The following is a 14,672-nucleotide window of genomic DNA, read 5'->3' as shown; positions in this document are numbered from 1 at the left end:
ATCCACCACCTGCATCACATTTACCTGTGCTGTGAGGCTTGTAGTTGTGACAGTGTGACAGCATGTATAGTTTCTTTTTATTTGCATGTGTAGTTCAATAAAAAGAATGTAGTTCCTAGAATGAACTACTCCCACCAAGGTCGGTGGTCTTTTTTTAGTTGTGCAGTCATACATTCTAGAAAGAGACATAGCTCCTGGATTTTCAAATGAACCTTTTTTGCCTGCCACCCAAAAAAAACATGTATCAAGACAACTTTTTTTGGTGCTTTGTGCGCCACGAAGTAAGAATTGTTATTTTGGGGTGAACTGTCTCTTTACGGATATGTTATTTCCAAGTTAATTATTCTCTAATATATTACTATTAGAGACTATTTCATCTTTATTAGGTGTAGTGAATTAATTTTACTCCTAAGCATTTCAAAAATGCTCATAGAAATGTCACTGATGAGCTGGATGAAATAGTTGGATACAAGATGTGCACTGAAGCTTGTAATATACTTTTTCATTAATTAATTACAGGAAAAAAGTATGTCTTTTTTGCTTCTGACCTCTTCTCTTCTTCCTCTCTTTTCTTAGGATTCCAACAAATCAAGTTCTCAGAGTTTAAGTGACACTGGATACTCTTCAGATGGCATCTCCAGTTCTCATGGGGAAATTACTGGTCAGATTCGGGAAGAAGGAATCAAGCTCAGTGAAAGAGGTGCCTCCATCCCCTCAGAAATCACCAAGCTGGAGAGCTCCATGAAACCTCTGTTGGAGTCAAAGAGTACTTCAGATCAGAAGCACAGGCCACATTCACTGTCGGTAGGACAGGACATCAGTCCCGATGACGATGCAGCAAGAGATGAATCAGAAGATGACCTCAGTTGTAAGCTTCGGCATGATTACGTGGAGGACAGCAGTGAAAGTGGTCTCTCACCATTGCCAGTAAGACAGAAGAAGTCACATAAAGATTTAACAGATGAAGAATACATGAGGAGGCAAATTATGGAGATGAGTGCTGATGAAGAAGATTTAGAAGATTATGGAAATCAGAAAGTAAAAAAGTCACATAAAACAAGTGGAGACTTAAACAAAGAGAGGCGACGACTCTCTCATCATTCTAATAGTTTTGAGGATGACGCCAAGGTTTCAGAAGGGGCTTATAAGGCAAATGAAGAAGAAGACGTTGTGATCGCTGGAGGCCTTCGCCGCTTTAAAACCATTGAGCTAAATAACACCAACAGCTACAATCGAGACATGGAGCTCAGTACTGAGCATGACCTAAGAGAACCAGAGCTAGAGATGGAAAGTCTGACTGGGTCTCCAGAGGAGCGGTCTAAAGGAGAGTATTCATCAACTCTGCCTGCCACCACCCCCAGCTACACCTCTGGAACATCCCCCACATCTGTGTCATCCATGGAGGATGACAGTGACAGCAGCCCTAGCCGTAGGGCACGACTAGAGGAGGCTAAGCAGCAGAGAAAGGCTCGCCATCGTTCCCATGGGCCCCTGCTGCCAACCATTGAGGACTCATCTGAGGAGGATGAGCTTAGAGAGGAGGAAGAACTACTTAGAGAACAGGAGCAAATGAGAGATTTAGAGCAACAGAGGATCAGAAGTACTGCCCGAAAAACAAAAAGGGATAAAGAAGAGCTACGAGCCCAAAGACGCAGAGAAAGGTCCAAAACTCCTCCAAGTAATCTCTCTCCTATCGAGGATGCATCACCAACAGAGGAGCTGAGGCAGGCTGCTGAGATGGAGGAACTTCACAGATCGTCATGTTCGGAGTACTCACCTTCTATGGACTCTGAGGCAGAAGGCTTTGAGATAATTGGTGGAAAGCTTTACAAATCAGGAAATGAGTATAACCTTCCAACCTTTACTTCTCTCTACTCTCCAACAGAAAAGACAGCAGTTTTACCATCTGATAAAACACTGAAAAGTGCAGAGGAAGTGTACGAGGAGATGATGAAGAAAGCACAGCTCATGCAGAGGCAGGGGCAAGCTGTTAATCAGCGGAAAAGTACCTCTCAGTCTGATGATAAGCATCATCTTGAAGCTGGAACTGCACTCACCCCTGGCTCAAGCCCAACACAGGTTACTGCACCTATGTCCTTCTCTACAACAGGCAGTGATCCAAGAATTCCAGGTATTCATGCAGCACAGCATCTATCAAAAGAAACACAAAACAGGATGATGACACAGAGTGCCAAAATTGAAGGTGTTGTTGGAGTTGCCACAACAAAAGCTGTGAGTCATACTGTGACAAATCGCCAAACAGGTGGCCCGGTACCTGCTGGCACCAAGGTAGGCTCCCAGAGGCCAACACAGGCACCATCTGACCCTGGAACATCCTCCCTGACCTCCAGAGTCTTTTCCCTTTTCAAAGGGCCTAGCCCCCCAGTCTCTCCCACTGCTTCTCCAGTACAAAGTCCAACTCATGCCCCATCTGTGCGATCCACTAGTAGTGGCGGCAGGCAACTGCCATCTGTGCCTGGTGGTCCTACATCAGCTGCAGCATCCCATGGGGCTCAGGCACCTCAAAGAGCAGTTTCGCCACGTCTCATACGACAGCAGTCCTCCCAAGATTCACCGGTGATGGTGATAACTCTCGGTTCAGAAACAACTAGTCCTGCCAAGCCACTTACTGTAAATTCTTCCACTTCGCCTTTGTCATCACCAACACAAGCAAGTTGTAAAACACTTTACAGCTCGCATCCCTCTTCGACAAGTTCGCCAACATCACCTCAAAAACACCCATCTCAACAGTCCCTGAAACATTCTTCTCAGATGGCTCAGAATGTTGAAAAAGTTAATGTTGGTATAAGTGCTGGATCTGTGGAGATATCGCTAGGTAAAATTTCAAATATTCAAGGCACTTCAAAGGTTGTAGGTCAGGGTGAAACACTTCTTGGAACTAATATTGTGGATTTGAGGGCCCCAATGAGGCCAGCTCCAATTATAATGACAGACCAGGGAATGGACCTAACATCCCTTGCCTCTGACACGAGACGATACTCTTTAGGAGCAGAGCAGCCGGCTGGTAGACACACAGCAGTGCAACCTCTTATCATGAACCTAAACGCACAAGAGCAACCACACGTATCTGTATCAACGCCAACCACAGTGAGTGTCACAGTCGCAGGTTCAACATTCATATCCCAACCAAAGCAGCCTGTCGTGTATGGAGATCCATTACAAAACCGTGTGGATCTTGGGCAAGGTGTTGGATCAGCTGTCTGTTTAACCCAAAGTAAGCCACCAATCACAGACCCATCTATTCCCAAAATTGATGCCTGTCTGGAGAATCTGGGTATACAACAGCAACAACTGCAGTTACAGCAGCAGAAGCTGCTTCAGCAGCAACAGCTTCTGGAACAACAGCTCCAGCAGCACCAGCAGCAATCCTCTTTTGCTCGTTATAATTTGGCTAATCAAGTCCAGCCACTGCTGATAAAAAAAGACCTTGTAGTGAACCAGACAAGCAGTGCCCAGCCTGGAGTGACTGCTAGTGCCATACCTAGAGTCTCCCCACTGGCTCCACCATCAGTTTCTGGGGCTCCTGCTTCTAATATTCCCCACGAATTGTATGGTGGAGTTGCCTTAGAACTAAAAAATAAGCCAACAGTAATGAACCTGTCCACAGGTAAGCCCCATGTGATGATGGTGCACCTTGATGAGAGTAATCCATCACAAAGTGGCACAGTGACTCAACTGATAAAGCGAGAGGAACCTCCTCCCCCTCCTCAGGTCTTGGATCTTACTGGACAGATCAAACCAGAAAACCAGGTGGCTTGTTGTGATGTTGTTTACAAATTGCCCTTTGGTGGTTCCTGTTCAGGGTCACTCACTCAGAAGTCTACCACAGTATCCTCAGATAAAAACACGACCACTGAAAGCTCTCAAGCAGCCCATCCTCCCCAGTCACCTCACTACAGCATTAGCCAACAACAACAACACCAGCCTCAAGTTACACAAGGAATGACAGACGAACATAAAGCATACCAAACACCCATAGTCCCCTCAGGAAGAATACAGCCATCCATGTCGGATACTAATCTGCCTTCCATGACTGATGCTAGCCACTACCAGAATAATCTCCAGGGTGGTATGGCAGTAGATCTTAGCAGTATAAATCAGGTTTATGAAGGTGGATACCTTGGCATGGGAGCACAGTATGGTTCCTACACAGACTTGCGTCACCAAGGAGATCTCGGAGGCCCTTCGTTACCCCTTCGCCGATATGGCTCCATGTCAAATATCAGTTCAGACTATGCCTACAGTTCACGTGACCTAACAGTATCACAGGACTCCAATTTGGCTCAGTATAGTGCGACCACTGCCAGGGAGATCAGTCGCATGTGTGCAGCTCTTAACACAGTGGATCAGTATGGGAACCGGTATGGAACTAATGCAGAATTACCATATGGGGCAGGAAGGGGTGGACCTTTAGCAAAGTTAAATCTCCAGCAAAGCTTAGCATCAATAAGAGCAAATTTACTCTATGGACCAGATGGAAGACCAACAGCAAATGGCCAAACCCTAACAAATCTAATAAATGCTAGACAAGCTAGTATACGCGCCTTGTACCCTGCTGCTTTGAGGGGAGGTGATGGAATGATATATTCTACCATAAATGCTCCCATTGCCTCTACCTTGCCAATTACTACACAGCCTGCCTCTGTCCTGCGCCCCATGCCGAGAGGAATTTACAGATCGTACCCTACAGGTGTAACTGCTGTACCATTGGCTAGTCTTACAAGGTTGCCTCAGTTGACTCCCAGGATGCCTCTGTCCACGCAGGGAGCATATTCATACCCTCCTCCAAACCAATATCAAACGTCTGCCACACCATCAGGAGGTATGCCCGTGGTAAGCAGCTCCCACCAAGAAACTCCAATGTACCTTGGAAAGCCTTTAACAACAGTTGCTCCACAAACAGTTACAACAATTGCACCATCACAAACTGCAGTACAAAGTGTTGTTGCCACTGGGATGTACACAACAGCTGATCATCAAATAGACCACTCTAAGCTCTCATCGCAGAGTATTACAGCTCTCTCTCAAGCTCAAAGCCAGCCTCCAACTGTCCAGCCAGTGCAGGCACAGCAGTTGCCTGCTCAAACTGAGCCTTTATCCCTCACTCAAACCCAAACTCAAGCACAACCTGTCAGTCAGCCTCAACAGTTAGTTTTGCCGCAAAGTCACTCGCAAGCACCACCACATGGTTCTGCACAAGCACCAAGCTCCAAACTTTCTCCACCCACAGATGCTCAGAAAGGTAAGGAAGATGAGAGACTGAGTCAGCAACAAGAGCACATGCTGCAGTTAGAACGAGAACGGGTTGAACTAGAGAAATTACGACAGTTACGTCTGCAAGAGGAGCTTGAAAGAGATCGTATGGAGCTTCAGCGTCACAGAGAAAAAGAACAGCTCCTGGTTCAGCGTGAGATCCAAGAGTTGCAGACGATCAAACAGCAAGTCCTACAGCAGCAGCAAGCTGAGCGCGAAACGCAGCTCATTATGCAAAGGGAACAACTAGCTCAACAGAGAATGCAGCTTGAGCAAATCCAGTCATTACAGCAGCAGCTCCAGCAGCAGTTGGAGGAGCAGAAAAGGCAAAAGACAGCAGCAGTGGAGGCAGCAGCGGCAGCTGTGGCGGCTGAAGCTGCTGCTGCATCTGCTGCAGCTGCAGCAGCAGCAACATCTGCCCAAGGTGCTATACAAGGTGTTGTTGTTGGAGGAGGTCCCCCTCAAGGGTTTATTATTTGTGACCAAAGTGGTAGAGTTATTCAGCAAGATGGACAGAGTGTTCAGTTTTGGCAAGATGGACAGCTGGTCCAAGCCGTGGTGGCAGCTCGACCTATTCATAGTTCAGCCTCTGAAATGTCTTTAAAAAGCAGTGACAAACAGGTTGACTCTAAGATTATGAAAAAGCAGAATTCCATGCCTCGGCTGAGGGATGGCTCAGAGGAGGACTCTGTGAAAAGGATTACAGACAGCTGTGTGCAAACAGATGACGAAGATGGAGAGGAAAGATTCATGAACAGGCGCAGGAGAACTCGGCGAATTGCAGACTGCAGTGTACAGACTGATGAGGAGGACCAGGCAGAATGGGACCAGCAGCCCGTAAGGCGCAGGCGATCACGTGCATCCAAGCACTCTGAATCTAGCGGTGAGGCTAAATCTGAAGGATCATCCAAAGTGGTTTCTGCAAGCATAGCTATTCAGACCACAAATGATTCATCATGCCAAACAGAACCTGACCAACTAGGCAGGGTTTCGCCTGCAATCCACATTACAGTGGCAGAAACCTCAAAGGTTGACCTGTTACATTACATTGCGGCTCCTGAAAGAACGCACAAAGGAGAGAGTCTGGCCTGCCAGACAGAACCAGAGTCTCATTCCCAGGGAGTGGTCGCCCCTCAGCTAAGTGTGCCCACAACTATCAGCCCCTACTCAACAAGTCTGCATATAGTAGGAGCAAACACATCTGACCCAATCTCCCCTAGACTCCAAGGAGTTGTTAAGTTTGAGAGGAGGAAACCAGACCCCTTGGAAATCGGCTATCAGCAGCAACAGAATGAGTCTCATTCTCGCCAGCCCCCCAAATCTCCCCAAGTGCTATACTCCCCTGTATCTCCGCTGTCTCCTCATCGCATGCTAGAGACAACATTTGCCTCACAGGAGAAGCTTAACAAGGCCCATGTAACGCCCCAGCAAAAGGCCTTCACCGCCGAGTCACCCCAACGCCACCAGACTCTACCAAGACCCATAAAAAGTGTGCAGCGTTCGATGTCGGATCCAAAGCCTCTCAGTCCTACATCAGAGGACCCTGTCAAGACCAGGTTCTCCCCATATCACCAACAAGCTGTGTCCAACAGTCAGGTACAAAATCATAACCTTTTGTTTAAACAGAATTTATCATGCATGTAACATATCAGTGTTTATACACAACAAAGAACTAGTAGAATTCTAAAAATTTAAATGCCTGTTTGAAGAGTATAATCACAAGACAAATCTGACTTTAGAAACTAGTTAAACTAATGTGTGGTTATTAGTGTTACACATTCAAGACTAATTTATTCTATAGTTACTAGAGCCTATTAGCACAGATACAATCAAATAAAAGGAGCACCTTTTGGGGGCTATTTGAAGTCACATAGTGCTTTTCTACACTATAAAACTAAAACTTCATTACGTGAATTAAAAAATACACACACACACACACACACACACACACACACACACACACACACACACACACACACACACACACACACACACACACACACACACACACACACACACAGTTTACGCCAACATATGCTGTCAAAGCTGCTTCAGTGCACCTTGGAGTTCATTTTCCAAGGTTGAGATTTTATGGTAAGGATGAACACAATTCTTCCAGAATATTTTCCCTTCATTTGGTGTTTAAAAAAGGGAGGTGGAGAGTAATGTACAACAAACTGGTCGAAAATCAACTCAATTTAGATTTGAAGACTTTTAAAGCCATAGAATATCATCCACATCATTTTCATACTGGTCAAACCTGTCCCATCAGGACAGAAATGCTCCATCAAAGGATAAAGGTGATTATAACAGTTCTTATATTAATTTGCATAACAGAGCCAGTATATCCCCTGACTGCAAGGTCAAAGGTTCAGGCTTTTCCTTTAATATGTATCCAGGATGTCTCGGATGCTTTGTGTGGACATGAACATGGATAATCACACAGGATCTGGCATTGACAGAGTACCAGAATGATCTCATAAGAGCAGATGGCAAAATCAGAAAAGCTTTTCTGCTACGTCTCCTCCCCTATCTTCTCCATTTATACATTTTTAGTCCGTTTGTCTCTTTCTCTATTTGCCACGTTTTCTATTTTTGGTAAACCCTAAAGTTTTGCCACAGGGAGACACAATGTGAAGTAATCCCACCGCTGCCTTGCTCGCTCCCTAATTGTTAGCAGCTGGTCAAAATAAATTAATATCGCTCTGCACTTAGACCAAGTCTTTTTCATATACATACCTCTAATCTTTAGTGTTAACATTTAAAACTCGATTCTCTTGTGGATACTAAAAAAAACCCTCCATCATGGATCAACGAAGCACAAATGTTTTGTAAGTAAAAGACTAGCATAGATATCTTTTTAAACTGTGTTTTATTTGTTATGTTTCACTGTTCTTACTTGCATGAGGCGCATAAATATTTATGTCTTGTAAAAGAAGTCCAGCCACAGCAACTATCAAAGCAGTAAAGGGAAAATTAGCATTTTTCTGAAACTACATTTGGAGTGAAATCAGAAGACATTTGCTTCATTTTATTCTTCATTTTATTCTCCTTGAAAAGTATGTCTAACCATCATCTGCTTATCTTTACATATACTAAACTGCTAAAACACAGAATTTGTTCAACATTATATTTCATCAAAAATTTTGTCATTGACCTTTATGGGCCTTAAATTTAGAAAAATTGCTGTTATTTTAAGATAATAGCTTTGTAGACTAATGCTTAGTTCATTACAGTAACAGTGGTTTTAATATTACTGTTTTAATAAACAACATGGTTACATTTGAACATTTTTATGTAGTGTGATATAGCGTGGTGCTCTGTGTTGACTTTTAGTTCTAAACATTTTATTAAAATTATTAACCTGGCATAACATGAAAAATTTCAATTACAATTTCTGGCTTCAGTGGAACGTTTTAATAAAATTAAACCATATTAATTAAAATACTGATGAATTTCAGGCTCTCATAGTACATAGCTCAATTAACGTCAGGGAGTCTGACAAAACACAGGGCTTAATAGTTCTTTGCTTCGGTGTAGAGATGAAGATGTGTGCAGCTTCTCTATGAGTACTAAGTGTACAGTAATGAGTTTAATTTACATAAACACATTCTGTTTATAGCTCCGTGTTTGCTGATGTGTATCTGCCCCTCCTAGCAGATGGCCTCCCTGCAGCAGCAGCAGAACTCTCTGATGAGGAAAATAAAGAGGACTCTCCCCAGCCCCCCTCCAGAGGAGACTCCACTTCCCATTGTTACTCCAGCACAAATGTACAGCTCTCCTGGCATGCACCAGAGGGTCCTTCCAAGACCCGCCCAGGGTGTCACCAAGGCTGGCCTTCTGAGCGAACTAAAAGCTGTGGAACAAGAGTCGTCGAAGCTTCGTAAGCAGCAGGCTGAACTGGAGGAAGAAGAAAAAGAGATTGATGCCAAGCTACGCTATTTGGAGCTAGGCATTACACAACGAAAGGAGACTATGGTGAAAGAGAGAGAGAGGAGAGAATTGGCCTACCTGCGATGTATGGGTGATGCCCGAGACTACATGTCAGACAGCGAGCTCAATAACCTTAGGATGGCAGCTGCAACTGGAACCTTTGACGCTAATGGTTTGCTGACAAGGCCCAGCACTGCCCCACTGAGTCAGTTTACGAATGATCTCACTGCAACTTCCCAGTATCCCTCAACTTCATCTTATATGTCTTATCCATACCCTCAAACATCTACACAGCAACCAGGCTCCACTTACCAACAGATAGGTTTCCAGCCTCCTCAGTACCCTTCATCCTCTGCACCCCAGCCTGGAACATTCCAGCCACATCCCCCACCAGGCCCTGGATATCAGAACCAGGGAACTTATTCCTCACGCATGTATGGCCAGTCCTCTTATCAGACAGACATTGGCATGCAACAGCATGGTCACCAGGGCTTCCATTCACCTGCTCAACCTATGCCAGGACAGAGCCTTCCTTATCCCACTCACAGTTCCTACCAGCCTGGCCTCTCCTATCAGCCCCAGGCTGAGATTCTCACAGTCCATCAAAGACCAAGGCAAACATCTTTGGCTGACCTTGAACAAAAGCTTCCCACCAATTATGAGGTCATCAGCAACCCTGCAGTATCTGTGGCTACATCAGCTCCAGATAGCAGCTATGGTTCAGCTTATGGCAATGCATATGGACAATACCACCCACCTGAGCCAGGCCTGACTCATTCTGTGGAGAGCCCCACATCTGCTTATGCTACAGATGGTCTCTACACTTCTAACTTAGAGCAGAGTATTCCTAGGAACTATGTCATGATCGATGACATCAGCGAGCTGACAAAAGACAGTGGGCAACCCACAGATGCTCTGGGTCATCCAGTCGGAGGGCGGTATCGTAGTGAGAATGGCCCCGCTCGAGGAAGTGCATATGGCAGGCCAGATGATGAGCCCGTGGACGCTTATGGCAAACCTATAAGTTCCACAGGTTACCAGACCACAGTGGACAGTCGCACTGGCACCACAGTGAGTGGAGGCTCTTCCTATTACTATGATGATTATAAACACTCATCACGCAGCAGCTCTAGCAGCCACAAATTAACTTCCAAGAATCTTGCCCCTGCCGTAGTCTCCTCTAAACGTAGTAAACACAGGAAGCAGGGAATGGAGCAGAAAATTTCAAAATTCTCCCCTATTGAAGAAGCACGGGATGTGGAGTCTGACCTTGCCTCTTACACAATGACAACATCAACGGGGGGTTCCTGTACAGTGGTGTCCAGATCCAAGAAGCTTCAGGATGATGCCACCTACGGGATGAAGAAAAGTGCATACGACCAGCAGAAATATTATGGCACCAGTCGTGAAGGTCTTGAGGAAGAGGACCGCATGTATAGCTCTGGTAGGTCCAGGTCTACAGGATATGGTATGGACAAGATTTCTTCCAGAGATGCCACAGGGCACCGGAGTAAATCGTATGAAAGAGATGCTATGGAGCGATCTCAAAGAAGCAGCCGCAGTGGAAGGCCTCCTATGCGCCAGAATTCAGAAGAGGAGAGCCCGCTCAGTCCGGTTGGAAAGCCTGTCGGCATGGGAAGAAGCTCTGGCATATCAGAAGCCCATGACGTGCGAAACCAGTACGGCTCCAGCCATTCACTTCCAGATGTACAGGACCATCATAAGAAGGACCTGCCCAGGAGTCATGTCTATAAACCAGATGACCCTTATCTTGTAGATGACATGCATTGTGCTGTTTCTGACAGTGAAGGTAACTGGTGCTGAATTATTTGTGCTGTAGTTTGTTCCTCTGTGCTGAAAAGACTGCATGCCAAGTTTGGAGAACATCACCATTTTTATTTTGATTTATTTATTTTTTTTCCTTTGACAAACAATGCCAAAAATGTTTTATATTCATGTTTTGCATGCATAGTTTTTATGTATGAGGTGGGCCGTGAATGCTGCTTCTTTTTTTCCTTTTGTTTTTTTTTAAACATCTGCATGGCTCTGGAATATGGAGCATGGCTTTACAGATATTTTGCATGTCATCAGTCTGCATGCTACTCCACCCGCCAAAGCAATACCACTGACATTGACTGATCATGTCTGTATTGATTTTTGAAAAGCCTATCATTTGGGTCAAGAGGAGACTGACTGGTTTGAGAAACCACGGGAGGCTCGTTCTGATCGCTCAAGACATCATGGAGGCGGGAGTCACTCGTCCACAGGCAGACGTAGTAAACATACTTACCATGATTACGACGAGCCTCCAGAGGAATACGGTCCACAGGATGAGTACAACCAACGCCACTCATCCTCCACACCACGGGACCACCGTCACCACAGCAGCACCCCTGGCAGACACAGCTCTTCCCGCCACTCCACAGAAGACTCCAGGTCCTCTCGGTCTTCCAGGACACACCCCAAAGACCCATCTGGCCGTTCTGATGGCCGGAGTTCCTCATCTTTACAAAGAAGGAGCGGTGCAGACTCACGTTCTGCCCAGGGAAGCCCTCGGAACTCAGGAGACTTCTCTCGTGACTCCGGTCATCACCATGGCACTGCAGGAAGGAGTCAGAGGGGACAAGGAGATCGCTCAACGTCCCGGAGACAGGATCCCACTGCAACAGGGCCTAAACCACAGCAACAGCAGACCTCTCAGGGCCATTCTGGACAGCAGCGGTCAGGTGGGCAGGACCAGTCGGGGAGGCATCCAGGCTCTGAGCCACTTGATGGTACCCAACATGCTCAGCAGCAGCACCATCAGCAGAATGCACAGCAGCAGCAGCAACAACAGCAACAACAGCAGCAGCAGCAGCAGCAACCGCTGCAGCAAGGCCAGATACAAAGCAGTCAGCCTATACCAACAAGTGCAGGGGCTGGACCAGCACAGCAGCAGCCAAAAGCTGGCCAAGCTCCAGCACAGGGACGACAGCCTGGAGTAGGGTCGGCAGCAGGGCAACCACCTGCAGCGGTAAGTAGAGCTACACCTGGCCTTGCTTTCCCCATATACAACAACATACATGTTTTTATGGCGACATATTTTAAGTAGTTGTGTTTTCTAAATAATCCACAGAAGCCTTTTATGATGATATAATAATTATAAGCAGTGAATTGCACTGGTGTGTCCTATTCAGCTTTCAAAAACGGTTCCAAATGCCACTATGGATAAAGCTGTTGTTTGATGCTGTTGCTGAAATGCAAGTGTGAGAACAACGTGACTCACTCAGAAATCCACTCAGTAGTTTCAGTTTCCCCGTACTCAGTATTTGTCTTGATTTTTGTTCAGGCAAAAATGGATACCACGCCTGCAGCAGCTGCCACAGGAATGAAACCTACAGCAGGAATCCCAATAGCACCTCAGCCTACCAAAATAGCCACGCCACCTCTAACAGGCATTGGTACGTCATAGTATCACTGTCAAGATGCCATAACCACCGCCACAGGCAAAAATATGGCACACAGTACATGATGATTTAGATTTTTTGTTGTTGTTGTTTGTAGGCTCCAAGGCTGCCCCCGTTGGGATCGGTAGCAAACCGGGAGGTATAGGCAGCGCTACAGCAGGCCAGGCACCTGCTGAAGGGGAGAATGTTCTCACCAAAATACTGCAAGGAGGAGCTGCAGAGCAAGCAGGAAAACTGGGAGATGGTACTCTCATTAATACTTTGATTTATTGAAATAGAGTTTTCCTTTAGGTTTAGTTTTGCTATGATATGGTAAAACAGAGAAATTTATTACAGCTAAAACTAAGCTCTTGGATTTTCTTGTTTTTTCATATTTGCCTTCTTCTCTTTTGTCATTCTTGCAGCTTTGTCCGGCCTTGGGAAGAAGTTCACTTCATTCTGGTGAACTGTAGAGAGGAGGGTAATGAAACTGTAGTTCTTAATAAGAGACTTGTTGAAATTATAAAAATGTATACATTTTTGTTGTTTTTCAAGCTGTTATGTTAGAAGCACGGATTGCGTTAGAGAAATGATGACGGGCTGACATCTGTCAACAGAAATGATGGAACACTTCCAAATTTTGAATAGTTACTGCTTAGAAAAGGGAAATATGTGTGGTTATTATTTAACATGTTCATTTTCTTTCTACTGTGCTGCTTTTTTCCAGGGTTTGCAGAGTGGAAATAAGTTGGATTGGTAGCTTTGTACTGGAAAAACCTATGAAACTGCTTTAATACATTTCACTTTTTAGAGGACAGGGAGGAATGCTGAATGCATCAGTGAGTATCTCTACTTTTAGGACAAGTTTGAAAGAGATTTAAAGGGTTTAACGCTCCAATGTATTTATTAATTGTCTGCTTGAAAAAAGGCTGAATAAGAAAATACTTACACATACACTGGCCTCATTGTCTGAATTTTGTTATGTTTAATGTGAGCGTCAACATTTTAACAGTGTACATTTGAAAGGGAATCGTAACAGGTCGACTTTGATTTTTATTTTTTTATTTTTTTGGGACAAAGCACCACTAAGCAGTCGAAAACCACGTCATAATAGTAACTTATTGAAAGATTTGATAATTTTGTATGTAGTAAATGCAGCAGATGTTATGCTATTGATCATTGGTGGTATTTTTTATGCATTTAGGTTTGTGTTTTGGTTTTCTTGGGGTACACCAACACTCCAAGCTGTGAAAACATAAAATGCTGTCTCACTTTGATTAATGGATTAAGTGTTCTATCAGGGTATATTTACATAGATTAGCATAGTCCATGTCTGCATAATGAGAAGACTCAAGTGAAGTGATGACTCATTAAATGTCTTGATTGTATATTTGAACTGATTCGCGGTACCTCTCCTTTACCCCGAATTGCTAAACAGAGGTGGAATCAAAGGATGCCTTGTCAGCACTCAATTCCCCAGACATGGGCGCATGACTGAAGTGGATTAAATAAGGGCGATCGCTTCGTCAGCACAGTGTTACAAGTCCTGAGCAGAGGGCTGAAAGTAAGTGGAGGCTTATACAGAACTATGGTCCCAGAATGATGATTGCGAAGACATCTGAGGCCTCATTAGACCAACGGCAAGTCACTTTCACATGCTGCACATCTGTGTTCTTGTGTGTGAATGTATGCCTGTGTTGCTGGTTTAATTAACTTTTCTTTGCATGTGCATTTTTTTTTTTACAGTTTTGTTACTGTCCACTTGAAGTTTGTGTAGCAGAGATGATAGGCAGAAACCAAGAGCAAGTGAGGTCTGCACTAGAATAGTTTACCTCCTAACTAAACACACCTCCGATAATCTGGGCCAAGCACACTGGGCTATAATTAGCCAGCGAAAGCTAACTGTGGCGTGGCTTTAGTTGCACACACGCAAAGACACACAGAGACAAGAGCACATGTAGGGACACAGATTCATGACTCATTGTAATTCATTACATGGTAGAATGAACAAATTCTGCTCAATGGAGCAGAATTGCAAAA

At 44.9% G+C, this 14,672-nt stretch overlaps 1 protein-coding gene and 1 long non-coding RNA gene across 2 annotated transcripts in view; both read left to right on the top strand.

Annotated features, from left to right (window-relative positions):
- bsnb (bassoon (presynaptic cytomatrix protein) b) overlaps positions 1–12,926 on the top strand; it is a 71,266-nt gene extending 58,340 nt beyond the window's left edge. The window contains exons 5-9 of the mRNA XM_085407818.1: positions 577–6,870; positions 8,935–11,017; positions 11,373–12,220; positions 12,536–12,647; positions 12,751–12,926. Of these exons, the coding sequence (XP_085263944.1) occupies positions 577–6,870; positions 8,935–11,017; positions 11,373–12,220; positions 12,536–12,647; positions 12,751–12,926 (9,513 nt within the window). The remainder of the gene's footprint in view (positions 1–576; positions 6,871–8,934; positions 11,018–11,372; positions 12,221–12,535; positions 12,648–12,750) is intronic.
- Positions 12,927–13,053: 127 nt separating this feature from the next.
- LOC146670016 (uncharacterized) lies at positions 13,054–14,240 on the top strand. The gene is made up of 3 exons (XR_014911749.1): positions 13,054–13,113; positions 13,360–13,471; positions 14,071–14,240. It is a non-coding gene; the product is annotated as an uncharacterized LOC146670016 (long non-coding RNA).
- The last annotated feature ends 432 nt before the right edge of the window (positions 14,241–14,672 follow it).

This window comes from Rhamphochromis longiceps, linkage group LG5 (assembly GCF_057381845.1).
Source record: "Rhamphochromis longiceps isolate RC_006_pf linkage group LG5, R_longiceps_female_GT1.1, whole genome shotgun sequence".
Taxonomy (NCBI): Eukaryota; Metazoa; Chordata; class Actinopteri; order Cichliformes; family Cichlidae; genus Rhamphochromis; species Rhamphochromis longiceps.
Note: the sequence above shows the minus strand (reverse complement) of the source record. Positions and strands in the feature narration are given on the sequence as shown.